General features: G+C 38.1%; 1 protein-coding gene across 1 annotated transcript in view; it reads left to right on the forward strand.

Annotated features, from left to right (window-relative positions):
• gmds (GDP-mannose 4,6-dehydratase) overlaps nt 1-15,002 on the forward strand; it is a 173,784-nt gene that overhangs the window by 115,371 nt on the left and 43,411 nt on the right. Inside the window, exons 8-9 of the mRNA XM_081606187.1 lie at nt 10,535-10,653; nt 10,982-11,078. Coding sequence (XP_081462313.1) covers nt 10,535-10,653; nt 10,982-11,078 — 216 coding nt within the window. The remainder of the gene's footprint in view (nt 1-10,534; nt 10,654-10,981; nt 11,079-15,002) is intronic.

Genomic DNA, 15,002 nt, shown 5'->3' on the forward strand with positions numbered 1-15,002 from the left:
CTTGAACACAACTAAATTAAACTTTTTATTTAGTATGGGGAATTTATCCATATCTCTTAAGACCTAAACCTATTATCATTAAATTTAATACATTTTCTTATCCAAAGCCTACCTGCAAGTCCACCTCTTAGGGAAAAAAAGAAGCTGAAAATCTAAGACTTTACACAGGTCTAGATAAAGTCAGGGATTAAATCTAATTGATATGCTCTCCTGTGACCTTTCACTGGTTGTTATGATTCTAAAACTCTAACGTGATTGGATAAAAACAATTCTACAAGAAACAGGAAACCCTCTTGCTGTCTTGCATGATGTGGTTTGTAGTTTTGTTAAACCATAATGACACCCAAATCGCTGAGCCAGAACTACAAATCATGGAACAAACAATTGGTACCAGGGCATTTCTCAAAAATAAAACAAAATAAAAACTGTAATATGTCAAAATTCCTCCCCAGCAGTTTTGAAATATGACCAGTGATTTCAAAAACTTGATGTCAACACTTGCCTCGCACTTGTGCCACAACCATTTATTACTTTTTGGGAGGTAATTACTTGTTCACCTTCTATCAGGTTGCTTTGGGTAGCTGCATTTTATATTTATTCAGGTTAACTTTATTTGATGTCACACACCAAGAAAAAAATCATTAGTAAAACTACTTTCTATGAATCTTCCTTACCTAAATACTGAACAATAGTTGGCTGTCAAAATATTTGTACTTGTCTGGAATGTGTGCGTGCCATTGTTGAGGCAGCAGAAGTTGTGTGTCATATAACTGTGTTTAGAAAGGCAAGACAACCTCAGTTTTCTCTTCACTGACACCTAACCAGAGCTGCAAAGGGAAAGTGGAAGTGTCAAAAGATTTTTTTCCGATTGTAGAAGCAGAAAGAACAACAGGATCCTTTGAGCAAACAGTGTCGGTGGCAGCTGTCAGACATGTTCATTCTTCTCTTAATCCAGTATTTAAGATTACCTTCCACTGCTATGGAATGCTGTTTAACACACACACACACACAAATAGCTATATATATATATATATATATATATATATATATATATATATATACAGCTATGTACTAATTTCTTCAAGATGATTATGCTTTTCCAGTAAGCTGCTAAATCAATCAGTTAAGTGTATTTGTGTAGCACATTTCAGCAACAAGGCAGTTCAGACTGCTTCACATCATGAAAATATAAAAAACATCATAAACACAACATACAGTCAGTCAACACTAGTGAAAACCTGTAACAGACATCGCAGTTTGTCAAGCGCCATTGTTAAACTCATCAATACTCATGTTAGTCAATATTCTGCTGGTCACAAACATTTTCTCCCGTGAGATTTGGACAGTTTGCTCAAACAAATGTTCTTCACCATCTGAGATTATGTCACCCTACTAATCACCCCTGATGAAGTTTCATGTGAATTGTATGGATAGAATAATGACTTAAGAAAAAAGATCAATAACTTAAACTAGAATTACGTTTGTGTTTTATGTATCAATTAAAACCCACTCAAGGATTGCATTGAACCCTTTAAGATCTGCAGCTATCAGTCAAATTTAGCAGGAGATTACTACTAATTAAAGCAGTTTAACTGAGAGATGAACTGACTCCTTTTCAAAAGCAGGAATTTGATTGCTTTGTTATTCTACATTTTTGTTCCAAGTTAACATTGTAAGTGTCAATGTTCTTAGCAGTTGGGAGACTAAACATGATAGCTTGCTTGGAAAGATTTTCAGGGGAAAGACTAATTTTTAAAACGGAGTTACCGTTGTGCAACGGATCATATTGGAACAAAGTCCATTGGAGTGATGAAACCAAAATAGAGAGGTTTGGCCACAAAGCACAGTGCCATGTGTGCAGAAAGCCAACCCAGGCTATCAGCATAAACATCTCAAACCAGCTGTCAAGCATGGTGCTGGAGGAGGGACGATTCGGGTTTGTTTTGCTCGTCTGAGAACTGAAGCTAGGCACAAACTGGGTTATATAAGTGGTGAAGCGGTGTATCAAGAACTGTGAGCCAAAATTATTCTACAAACAATGGAAAAGACTGATAGACTTGCAGAAAATTACTAGTTCAGGTTGTTGCTGCTGAAGGTGGTTCAACCAGTTGTACTTTTTCCCATGTTTTTGGCCCATGACAAACATCAGCTGTTGTGAAAGTCGACATCAGTGACCAATAATTCGGCATGGTCTTTAGCATTTTCTTAATTTGTGTGATAAAAATTAATGTTAAATTAAAAAGTAGGCACATAAAGTAAGACTTAGTTATGTATAAATGTCTACTGTAGGAAGAGGTTATCTAGCATCAGTCTGGTACAGAGCCTCAGGCCGTTTTAGACTTGTAATTTCAATACTGTTTGCCTAATCCCAGTGCAAGATGGCTGCATATGATTGCCCATGTGTCCGGAAAGTTGTGGCATATGATGAATGTCTGCCCGAAAAGCGCAGTTGATAAGACCGCCTCATGACGTACACGACAATGACCTTGTTTCGCCTCAAATGTGACGCCTTATTTGTTTTTCTTGTTAAAGTGCACGTCGGTGGATAGCCACGTGAATGTCTCATATCACAGCCATAAGTGGAGGCCATTAATCTCATTATCAGTGCTAAGAGGTGGGGCGGGCAGACTTGGAGCTCTGTCTGCTTTTTGAATGGTAGCAGACGCAGATCTGGTCCGTGGCAAAATAAGATCATTTTTCAACTTATTTTTCTGGCTTTAACACTGTTGTTTGGCAGCTCTGCAGTCATGCTATGGTACTGAGCTGAGAACGTCTAAAGCTACAAATGATCTGGAAACGTCTGGGACGTAAACCTCTTGAAACACTGTTCCACAGTCAGGGACTGTGTTTTATTTTACCAGGCAAAGGTTTCTTGTACCTAAACATTATCCCCATATTTTAATCTTCTATAAGCGCAATCTTCAGTGTATTTTGTTGTTGTTTTATTTTTGCAAAACAACATAACGTAGTATGTATGGGTTTCACAATTTTTTATGAATAAATCTAAAAACTGTGATGAGGTTCTTCTGGGGTACATTTGCCAGCTTTACGCTTCAGTGGCTGAGATTGTTGCCCTTTCTTCACTGCAAGAGAAATGAATCTTAGTCAAATTGTGTAGAGAGTTTTACTACTTAATACCACAGACACTTAATTAGATTTAGGCCTGGGCTTGGACTGCGCCTTTCAAACATAAATATGTTTTGAACTAAACCATTCCATTGTATTTGTAACTGCATGCTTTGGGTTGGTCTCCTTCTGGAAGATGGACCTTTAGCGACCCCTAAAAGGTTCCATCTTCCCTTCGACTTTTTAGCTTCCCTGTTGCAGCTAAAAAAGGCACCCCTGTCACTACCATGTTTCTCTGCAGTGCTAGTTGTTTGAGGGTGGGGAAGATGCAATTTTACTTTTCTGTCATACACATCAGACTAGAATGCCTTCTTGGACATTTGCCTTACTTGTAGCAAAAATATTTAAGCTGGGTTTCTAGGGCTTTTTAAAAAAATTATGTATTGGTTTTTACATAATTTCTATAAACTGTGTGTCTGTGATTAGGTTTATGTCTATTAGATCTTGACAGAGTCTCCCTCCTATCCCTCCTAAGCTTTGGATGAGCCTCTTACCTGCCTCTCTGAATAATGTCCTTAGTCTGCCTGTCGCTTTCAGAGGACTGTTGGTTTGCAGGTACTAATACTAATGCTAATGCTATTTTTATCTGATAAACTGAACAGGATCTGTGAGAGGCCCAAGAATTGGCATTTTGGTTAAACCGTTTAACCTTACCGTCTTTTTAACTTCTCAACAATTTTATTCCTGATCTGTCTGTTTTGTTCCTCGGTTGTCATGCTTCTGCTGATCACTGATGTTCACTAACAAGCCTTCACAAAACAGGTTCATTGGAGATTTAACAGAATTTCTATTTTGGGTTGTTTGTCTAAATGTGGGTGAAAGCAGTCACTTATTTATTAAAAAGTTTTTAAAAGCGACTCTACAATGACATGCTTCTTTTTGATGGACTTCCACATAAGCTTTTTATAAAATGTATCGGTTGTATTGTGAGAAAATGTCAAAAGGTTTAAAGGCTATGTATATTTTTTTGTGTTTTTCTTTGACACTGCATGTGTGGTTCGAGTAGATTCTGGTTGCATGTTTTGTGCATTTAGCCACATGTGGATACCTGTGTGCGAAACCATGGGGTTAATGGCATTAGCAGGCTGTGATTGGGCCTGATGGCTTTCTGCAGCCATAATAGCGACTCTATTAAGTGTTTACTGTGAGCAATTCCACATGTCAGCTGGAGTCAAGCAGCGGGAGAGAAGACTGAGGGGCTGTGAGCCTCGGGAAGGCTGGGAGTGAGGCATGTAGGGGGGAGAAGGGAGGACTGAGGGGTCAGTTGGCCGCAGAGGAGGGAGGTCTGATAAGTCATTTTCCCTAAGCTGTGGTTGGATCTGATTTTAGTCCGAGGACTCCCAGTTTCAACACTCCAATCCAAAGATCCGTTATTCTGTAATTACATTTCATAAAATATAACCTTTCTGTTCCTCCTCTGTCACTATGCCTCTCTGCTTTTTCAGCCTGTGGAATTATAGTGTTGAGATTGCTCTTTGTGACCTATTCAAGAGTATTTCCAGTTAGCTGGGTGCCTTTGGTTTATGCCAGGGATTTTCCCGCAACCTTCAGTTGTGCAGTGTCTGCTCTCTCCGACAGACGATCTGCCAAGGATTTATGATGATACACAAACGGAGGGGGAAAAAAGATATGTAGTCTATTACAGACACAATAAGTTTAATTCAGTAGTAATATTTGAATTTGCTAAGCATTTGGATGTAAATAATTGCTGTCCTTTTTTTTGTTTCTCTCATATATTTGTTTCTAAAAATTTCTCTTTTGTAGAGTTTGATAACATCTTAAATTTTTTTAGGCCAGCTTAAAAAATTCTTTCGATAGTGTTTTGGGTTTTGTTTTTTGTTTTTTTAACATTTCTACATTTGTTTCTGTTTGTGTAAGGTTTGTGGATTTTTTTCACCATACACTATTGACAGGCACTTTTATAAACCATGCTTGATAAACCAGGAAAATCTCAGGCAGAGGTCAGATCTGTTGCATAAGCTGAAGAGACAGCAGGAGGTTTTAACTGACTGTGCTCTGAGTTTGTCCCCAGTTTTTTATTCCTTTAAGTGCTTTTTTTTCTTTTTTGCAACTTTTATGGCACATTGTCTCATCCATTTTTCTGCAGTGCTTTTATGTAAAGCACTGCAGCACTGAGATCTTGATAAAATTAGAAATAGTGCACATTGTGCATGTCAACCAAAAGTAGTTTTTTTTCCCTATAGAAACATTTGTTTTGTTTAGTAAGTTTCTTCTCAAGTTAGCAAATTACAATCTTGCCTTAATGCATATGGTGCTTTCTGTTTTAATGGTAATAACATAAACAATCCAACATTAATTTAGTCAGTCTTGGATGTCATTAAGTGGCAGCTTATATCAAAAGGATACTCGGGTTGAGAGGTTTGGTAGAAAGTATGAAGTTGTTTTAACGTGTGTAGATGGGGAATGTTGGATACAGTATAGTGCATCCTAGTATATTATTATATTGAGAACTGTCACCTCTGTCAGTAATACTTTACAAAACCTTCTTAATTTAGTATTTGTCTGTAGTTTTGAACAAGGTTGTATCATATGGAGAATGTGATCTTTGACCTTTCCTCTTCATGCAATCTCTATAGATCCTTCAGTTCTAGGTTTTCTTTGTAGATTTGTATACAAAGTTTCAGTTTTTTTTTTAAGTGATTGCTTGTTTTTATGAAAGGTAAGATAATAGTATTGAACCTGGCACAGTCGTTTGTTGAACAGATTCACCAAATTTAAAACTTCACTATTAAATTTTGTTTGCTTTCAGAAGTCAAGCTAACAAGAACTGAACCAAAATTCAAATTTTGAAATAATATTTCATGTGTTTTGCTAGTTTTTGCCCCCTGGTATATGAATTTTCCCCTGTGTGTATCAGTATAATTCAGATACAAAGGGGTTTGCAACAGTTGCAGAGGTTGGGGTCTGCCTTGGCTGCTGTCGAGTGTGGGGTGTGTGATGGGGTCATCCTGTGGCCATGTGAACAGGAAGGTATGGGTTCGGTGTGAGGAGCTGAACCTCTGAGCTGTTTATCAGATAGCTAATGAAGCAGCGCAATCCTGTGAGCCCCTGAGAAAGTGGAGGGACAGCAGTGGGGGAAAAATGGAAAAGGGGTCGGCGTAAAGTTGGGAGCATAAAAAATTAGAAAGGTCGGAAGCCAAAGCTCTGAGCAGACTGAGAAGAATAAAACGACCTTCACATATTTCACTTCACTTTATTTCCCTCTACAATAAAAATACACATCGTATTATTTATTACATTTCCTGGTTAGAAATCAGCGGAGGCCATATCACTCAGCTCCTGCCGTAAACATTTTCTCTGGCTGCAGGAGAAGCGGAGCCGCGTTCCCAGCTCCCATCATCACGACCATCCAGTTTACTGCGGGCTACACATCCATCAGCGTGCTTTGCAGGAAAGGGAGAAGGAAAGAGCTTGCTTCATTACAAGTTCAAATAATCAGCCAGTCAGATGATCAAAACAGTATTACAGTGTAGATGTCAGTGTTTGATGTTTTACAATTTCCAGTGATAATTAATTCTGTTCACACAGAACACAGAGAAGCTGAAACCTTTCAAAACAAAAGACAGAAATTTTCAGACTGGATTTAACATCTGTAGTGCAGCTTTTTGATGGAATTTGTGTCCCACGTGTTTATTAAGTGAATTATGCAATTCAATTCAGTTTACTTACATAATGCCAATTCACACTAAATCTAATCTCGTAGCACTTAAGAAGACAAATGGGTCTCATTCATATCCAGCTGCATGGAAACAAATTATATCGAACGGAAACCCAAAAGGAGAGGTGTAAGATTACATTTTTTTTAGAAGAGAAAACAAAGTACAAAGAGTCAGTGGCAGCATTACTCTGTTAGTAAAGTTAACCAGAAAAGAGAAACAACTCTGCACAGTCACAAGTCAGGGTTACTTTCTATGGGAAATAAAAACAAAGAGACAAAGGTAAAGAGTTGTTTCTTTGTCTCCGTTATGAAACTCTCTCAGACAGGAAATGGAGGGAGAGATAGAGAGAGGGAAGACATGTAGGAAATGCCTCAAGGTCGGGAATCCACCTCTGGATGGAGGACTAATAGCCTCTGTACGTGAGGCGCCTGCTCTACCGCTACACCTTTCACAAATCCTGAAAGTACACATGATTAATGGCTCAGTTAATGGCTCCATTCATAAACGAAACACAGCCAAACACAGAGGGACTGTGCCAGTAGTACTTTCTGTTGAACAGAAAATCAGGGTGTGCACAGTTATTGGCAGCGGTAGCTCTCTGGACGGCTCCATCCAGGAGCAAGACACTGACAAACACAGGATCACTGAACCAGAAAGAACTTTCAGTGAAAATGAAAAATAAAGACTCGACACAAAGTGAATAGCAGTAATAGATCGGCTTGTGTCTTCCTTCAGAGAAAAGACAATTGAACACAGAACCACTGTGGCAGCTGTGCCTTCTACGCGCCTGCCTGTAGTTGCACTCAACACAATGTGAAATCTTGTTCAGGACCAAAAATATTCAATAATGTAAACTTGACTTGCTACTAAAAGCAGCAAATTTCTCAAATTGTTGTTGATCTGCTCTTTGTGTCACATGTTTTTATTCCTGTGTGCGTTTGGTTTGATTTGGGTTGAATCGCTCTCTTAATTTATCAGAATAGTGCTCAGAACAAAGAATCATGTCAATAAAGTTGTTTTTTTCGTCAATGTCAAAATGTTCCGTAATTATTCAATTGTTTACAGGTTTACAGATGATGTACATTTGTTTATTTACATACATTATTTATTTGGCATAAAATCTTTGAATCAAGTTATTTTTGACTTAATCATTTCTGGGGGTTTAAGGATTTTTTTTGGTCACATTTCACATCTTAAACCAATAATCAACAAAAAAAAATAGATGTACGATCATTTTTTCCTCCCCACCTTAACCAGCACAAATATTTGAAGCAGCTGTAGTCAGTTTTAGATGCTACTATTATAAAACATGCTCTAATTGGTTTGTTGCTCAGTCACTCCAACATTTAGGTGACTTATTTGGCCTTTGTGACAGAGTGAGAGAATCTGTTTTGTTCATCAGGAGCCAAGGAGTGAGAGGTCAGAGGTCAGGCTCAGGGGAGTCATCAGTGCTGAGCGGTCAGATGACCCTAAACGATCCTCAAATAGGAAGGCTTCGCCTCCCTGAGGAAGTTCATTCCATCACCACTCTTGTGTGTTTGTGTGCGCTTGCATTCCATGTGCTTATCCAATAACACAATTAGTATATATAGTCCTTAATATAGTCCTTCAGTTCCATAGTTGTTGTTTCCATAGTAACATACCAACTTTCAGAAAGCCCGAAGAACTACTGTGACAGGAGAACAGAAAAGACTGGCTGCCAGGAAGAAAAATGTAAAGAGACAGCCAATCAGTCCAGAACTTTGCAATTATATTTCTAAATCTACTTTTGGATTCTATGTGTATAAGGAAGAAACTGTAGCGAATGGATTCATCTGTCATTTTAACTTGCATTTAGGTTTAATGTATAATTTTAAAATAACTTTATCCCACAAACAATGTTGGAGAAAAAAATGACTAAATTTGATCACAGAAATACAATCGAGGAGTTTCTGGTGTCCAGCATTTTGGATATTTTTTACATTAATGAAAGACGCATCAATAAATATGACTGCAGAGAGAAGATAGCATCTGCTAAATGCTCTGAGCGAGGCCGGCAGCTTCTGCTTCACATCATAAAGCATCCTGATGTGGCAACCATATGCACACATGTTCAGATTCCAATGCAAGCTACTGTTGCAAGTGGAGCACATAAACTGTCTTGATAACACTCCTCTGGGGCAGTTTTTCCAGCAAATTAGTTCTGCTTTTTTCATTTCTGTTCAAAAATTATGAGAACCTGTAGCTGTTGAGCAGCAGCCCTCATTTTCATCAGTTGAGGTAAAAAATGTTTTGCAAAAGGCTAAGCTGACAGTAGAGAGTAAAGTAACCCAACCACAGCTATGTGGAAAAATAGCCCTGAGTAAAAAGCTTTGCTTAAGCTAATTAATAGTTGGAAAGGCACAATGAAGTGTGTATGGTTTAAGATTTGTTTCTAAGTGTACATTTAACAAATAGGTTTCAACAAACCGTTGGACAACAGGAATGGAACACAAAACAATTGTTTTTTTATTACGAATTATCAGAAATAAGTTTTAGTGGATTTTTTTTTTTTTACTTTATTACATGTGACGGTACAAATATAAAGAAAAGTTAGAAAGTAAAAAGTGTTAATCAATAAGTGTTATCCGTTCATTTAATTGAAATAGCATTGAAAACTTCAAGTATTCCAGTAACTTAATTCACTTAGAGAAACACACTATACATGTACAGTATTTGTGATTGACAAAATAACCATATGTTTGTTTTTTTCATATTCTGTTGCGTTTTCTTGTTCAGTACTCATATTCACGGTGAACCACACTTCTTTTCGTCAGGTAGCTATTATTGCTAACTTTACAGGGTTTTAGCTTCTTCTTCACAAAAGAACTTGCTCTCATTGTCCCCAGTGGACAACTGCGGTACAACAAGCACATACATAATAACAGAAAGTGACATGACACCAAACTTGCAGCTGTGCCTTTCAAAGCAAATCAGAAAGACAAGTTAAGATGAGAACATATTCTAACATATTCATTTTGTTTTTATTTCAATTTTGACAATACTTTATTTGATGAACTATTAACTATTTGTTAATAACTGTTATTTATTTATTTAATTTTGAATGAAATGGCTTTCCATAAAGAAAACTACATCCATTTCCTGATCTAGTAAAGCCTAGAATGAAATAGTATATGGCTTACTTTCACACCATGACTGCTGTATGAATTGAAATAAATATGCTGAATTAAACTGAATTTTTTTATATGCTATATATATATATATATATATATATGTGTGTATAGATAGATTTTAGAGACATCTGTCTCTAAAATCTAGAGACATAGTTTTGTTATGACTCTCTTCTTGCTCTCTTAAATGTCCCAGAGGTCCGCAGTTCTGCTCTGTTGACGCCACATATAACAGAGCATTTTGGGAGTAGCAACACTATTACAGTGTTTTTTAAAACAGTTGTGCAGCGCTTCTTAATGCTTGAGCTTTCAAGACCACATGTGCATTTTTGTGTGTGGCAGCAGCACACTGGGGCCTGTGGGAGTGATCTGGGAGTGATCGGTCATCTTTTCCCACAGTTTGTGTCCCATGAGTCTCCTTGGTGACGTCAGGAAAGAGGTACAAGCGAGTGCCCCGCTCAGAGGTCGCAGGTTCACTTCCTGTCTGTCAGAGTAGAACTGGGCAGTGTCCAGAGTGGAGCACCAAACTGTCTTTATGATCTTTTTGTGGTTTGACCTCCCTGTTTCTGTCTCTTTCAGGCTATGTGGCTGATGCTGCAGTCAGAGGAGCCAGACGATTTTGTAATCGCAACGGGGGAGGTTCACAGCGTGAGGGAGTTTGTGGAGAGGGCCTTTATACATGTGGGAAAGACCATTGTGTGAGTGTTTGCACACAAATACAACACAACACGGGTCACTTTTATAATGTCTAAGATCCCTGTCTGAGAGAGATTAATATCTTCACTTCAATACCTTAAATTTGAAAATGGAAGCTTTTCTCACTGCCCTTTTTTTTCTTCCTTTTCTGTCGAGCAGTCAAAACCATCACACAAAGGGGTATTTTGAGTGTTCATAATGCCTGTTGCAATGCTTCCAATTTGACTTAAAAACTTTAAAGAAAGAAACTGCAAAAATATCATGGAGTACAAAAAAAGTATAAACAGAAAATGTGGAAAGCTTCTTTATGTGGATTTTATGGTATTCCAGGTGGGAGGGGAAGGATGAAAATGAGATTGGCCGTTGCAAAGAGTCCGGCGTGGTACACGTGAGGGTGGACCCAAAATTCTTCCGTCCCACTGAAGTGGTAAGTCAGGTTTCTTATTGTGTGTTAAATGTTGTGTTTTTACATGCAACTTTTCAACTAAACATATTTTTCTATATATCCAAAACAAATCTGTGAAATTATTATAGTGTACTTTGCTGTCTGTGTTGACTGTGTCAGATAAACACTACTTGGAAATATTTATCAGTCTTCCACATCAGTGTGGAAGAATTTTAATCCATTCTTCCAAATAAAGAGGATTACGTTTTGGGATGCAGGTTTGTGTCCTTTCATGAACTCAGTTTATGCAATATTTTTCTGTTCACACTGAGAAATAAAAACACTTAGGGCTCAGTTCAGACTAAATTAAATTGTTCTACTGTTACTCTTCTTCCATGTATTTGCTTTTTAGAGACAACGAGGATGAGCTTCTTCTTTGTATTTAAGTATTTCTACCTTTCTTCCCCTTAACTCTGGAGAGACACAGAAAGCCCAAGTCTCCACTCATAACACAACAAGTGCCATAGAGGCTAGAAAAGCTGAAAACACTAACATTTATTCTTGTGCATCCATCAAAAGATTTGAGATTAAAGCTTTTACTCAATCATTACCCATTTGAGACCAAATAATTCCTCATTTGGAAACCTTTAGTTTTTATTTGATTGCACTGCATTTAAGTGCATATTTTTGGAGATGGTTTGTCTTGTAAAGTGCATTGAGATAACTTTTAGTGTGAATTGGTGACAATTTAATCAACTGAATTGAAAACTGAATTTTGCCGTAATGTCCCCATGTCAAAATGTCTGACCTTTAACCTCATAACTACGGTCAAAGCTTTGGTAACTTTGACTGTCATCAAGGTTTCCATTTAATTTAGATTTAATAATTACAGTTCTTCAAGTTTTTGCCTGTTTAATGATTGGATAGTTTAACAGGTAGACGTGTAAGAAGTTGCAGTGGGTGCTGAAGAACATTGCTTTAAAAATTGTGAAATCCATATAGTTTTGTTAAATTTATCTCACATTATAGTGTATATTTCTATATATTGGACCTTGTGAGAAATAGGTTTTGTTTTGTTTTTTTTATTTTTATTTTTTTAATATATTTTTATGTGTCTCATTGCCGGTCATTGTGTCTGAGAACATACACTTATCAGCTATAAAGGGTGCAGCTGACAGCTTCAGGCGGCTCATTGTATGCTTTAAAGCTGCTGGGAACAAGCCAGCCCACCTCCTTAAGAGTAATGTCGGCTGTATCCTGTCAGTGAATTCAGAAAGGCTGCACATATTCACTAAAGCCAACCAAAAAAACTTCCATTTACTGATGAGGTCATGTATATGATGCGTCACCTGCCTTGGGAGCTAATCCCGATCAATCAGGAGCTGGATTGTATGCGCTGTATTGACAAAGTTGTACATGAGCAAGCTATCTTGTGCAACAGAAAGTATGTCATGCATTTGTCTCAGAAGATAGGAGGTGGGTCTTGCATTTAGGGGATCTAAAGGGCATTGCAGCTACTCCTTACTGATGGTATTAGGTTACCCCAAAGTGTTGTGGCTCTTATTAGGCATCAAACTCTTGGTTAAAAGCTAGAAGTCCCCGTCCCATGAGCTTTGGACCTCTGAGATTAAGGTTGAGATTCAGTTGAGTGACGGCAGGGGATTAAAAAGGAGGTCCTGCTGACTGACTGCTGAGGGTATGGCAGAGCTGGTTACACACCTGTGCCTGTATTCTTTGTGCATGTCAGCTCATTCATTCAGGGTCTTAACCCTGAATCCACACTGAAAACTACACCTTCAGTTGATCGAGTCAACACTGACCTGTGGGCCAAGAAACTTTAAGGTGTTGCTTTTGTGATATGTCAGCATCCTGGCAGTATCACCCGTAACGTTGATCCCGTTGTTGTGTTTATGACATCTGATGGGTTACAATCGACTCGTAAATATCAGGCCACCTCAAGCTAATGAGAAATTGATATTTTGAAGATGCAGGGTAGACAAAAAACTGAGTTTATTAAGATAAGTTTTTTTTGGATATTGCTTCATAGACGCATACATTTTTATTATATAATTAAAGCTGTCAAGTGTTATCTAGTACTGAGATCAAATGGCCTAACAAAAGCCTGCAGAAAGAAGAGGCGTACCAGCCTGATTTAAAAAGGCATCCAAAGAATTTGAAATCATTTTTCGTTGTATGAAAAAAATGAACATAAATAACCATTCTCCTTGAAAGCAAACCATCTTTAAGTGTCATCATGGGACATACAGCAGGCTCCTGGGACTGTTGATATGAAAGTGTATGTCTGTACAATCACATAAACCACTTTTTTTTTCCATGCCTAAATCTATAACTCTTTCCCTAAAATGTGAAATGATTTTAAAATTGTTGTTGCTGAATTAAGAGCATTTTGGTAATGCAGAGTTTCTATCACCTGAGTAGCTCAGAGGTTAAAGCCAGTTGTAGAAACGACAAGGTTACAACGGTTCAGTTACAGCGGGTAGACCCTCATTGTCTCCTTATTTCTAAAAGAGACCAAAGAGAGTTTAACCTTTGAACTCTCAAACAGGAAATGGCTGACACTGTGCTCATACCTCGCCATTGTGGATCACCTTGAGTGGAAATACCTGTCATCGAGTGGGTGCCGTGCGTTTCCTGAGCTTCCAGCTGACTCATACACATCCAGTGTCATGCTTGCTGTTTAGATCTCTGATGTGTTTCCATTTGGGGGCTTCGTGCAACAAGGTTTGTTGCATTGTCACCTCAGGCTGCGTGTTAAAATATGCGTAATTTATCATTATCCCTCTCGGTGTTTGTCCTTTGCAACCCCAGGGACAGAAAAGGTTGAGCGGTAATGGTTGTAAGTGGGTGAAATGCACGTGTGTGTTCCTTTCTCCATTCTTGTGTGTGTTTCTGCTCTCTCAGGGAGGTTAAATCAGGTTTGTCTTTTGCCATGGAAGTGGTTACATGAGACGTTGTATAAAAGTGAAATCTGGAAAACATGCAACTACCCACACTTTCTGGAGACGTGAAAGATATGTGACGTGAGCCGTCAGACTTGTTTTTAATTTTTCAAACTGCTCCAACTGTCAAGGCATGGAGGAACCATCATTTGTTCCAGACGCACTGCAGGGGTTTTACCTGCTCTGCGGTTTGGCTCAGGTAAGCAGCCTCAGGGGTGCCAGCCACTCTGAACTGTGCTGAACTGGTTACGATTGGTTTCAGTTGCCTAATGATGTCCAGAATCATAACCATGCACATACACAATGTTTTTATTTTTAGGTTTTACTGTTACTTTTGAACCTTTTTTTTTTAAGATGTACATGGTGAATAACACAACACCTCTTTTTATGTAATTCTAAGTTATCTAATGCATTTAATCTAGAACAGAATATGGATAGAAAACATATTCATAAGAAAATTGCATAGGTTTAAACAAGTGCTTCACTTTTAACAAAACTGTCTGATGCATGCATGTTGCTTTCTAGCTCCCAACAAGTAGAATGCTCTGAGTAATATTTTTGACACAGGAAGTCAACTAAAGAATATGCCTGGCATTCAAGTGACAATAGAAATCTACGTCAGTGGAAAACTTGCAAAAATGTCTCAAGTTGGCAAGTCAGAAGCACAAAAAAACTGGATTACAAAGACAGTTTTAAGGGGATTTCACGTAAAACGTTATATAAATGGTCGGATGAAAACAGAAGGCAAGCAAAGCCTTGTATTTAATTAAGCTCTAATTACTGCTATAAACCCAATTTTAGATCATCTCGTTCTGTGCTTTAGAGAGCACGGCTGTTTTACTTTGTCAGTGCCTGCATGCCGACTCTTGCGTGCGTCTGTGCTAATACAGGTTAGCTGTCATATCTCATAGTTCATGTGTCACTGCAGGGCATAAACTGCTGTGGGCTGAGTGACAACTCCATAGTTCCTCTCCAACCTCTCAAACCAAGCAGGTCGACTGCTGAT

Source organism: Poecilia reticulata, chromosome 4 (genome assembly GCF_904066995.2).
Source record: "Poecilia reticulata chromosome 4, P_reticulata-male-v2, whole genome shotgun sequence".
Lineage (NCBI taxonomy): Eukaryota > Metazoa > Chordata > Actinopteri > Cyprinodontiformes > Poeciliidae > Poecilia > Poecilia reticulata.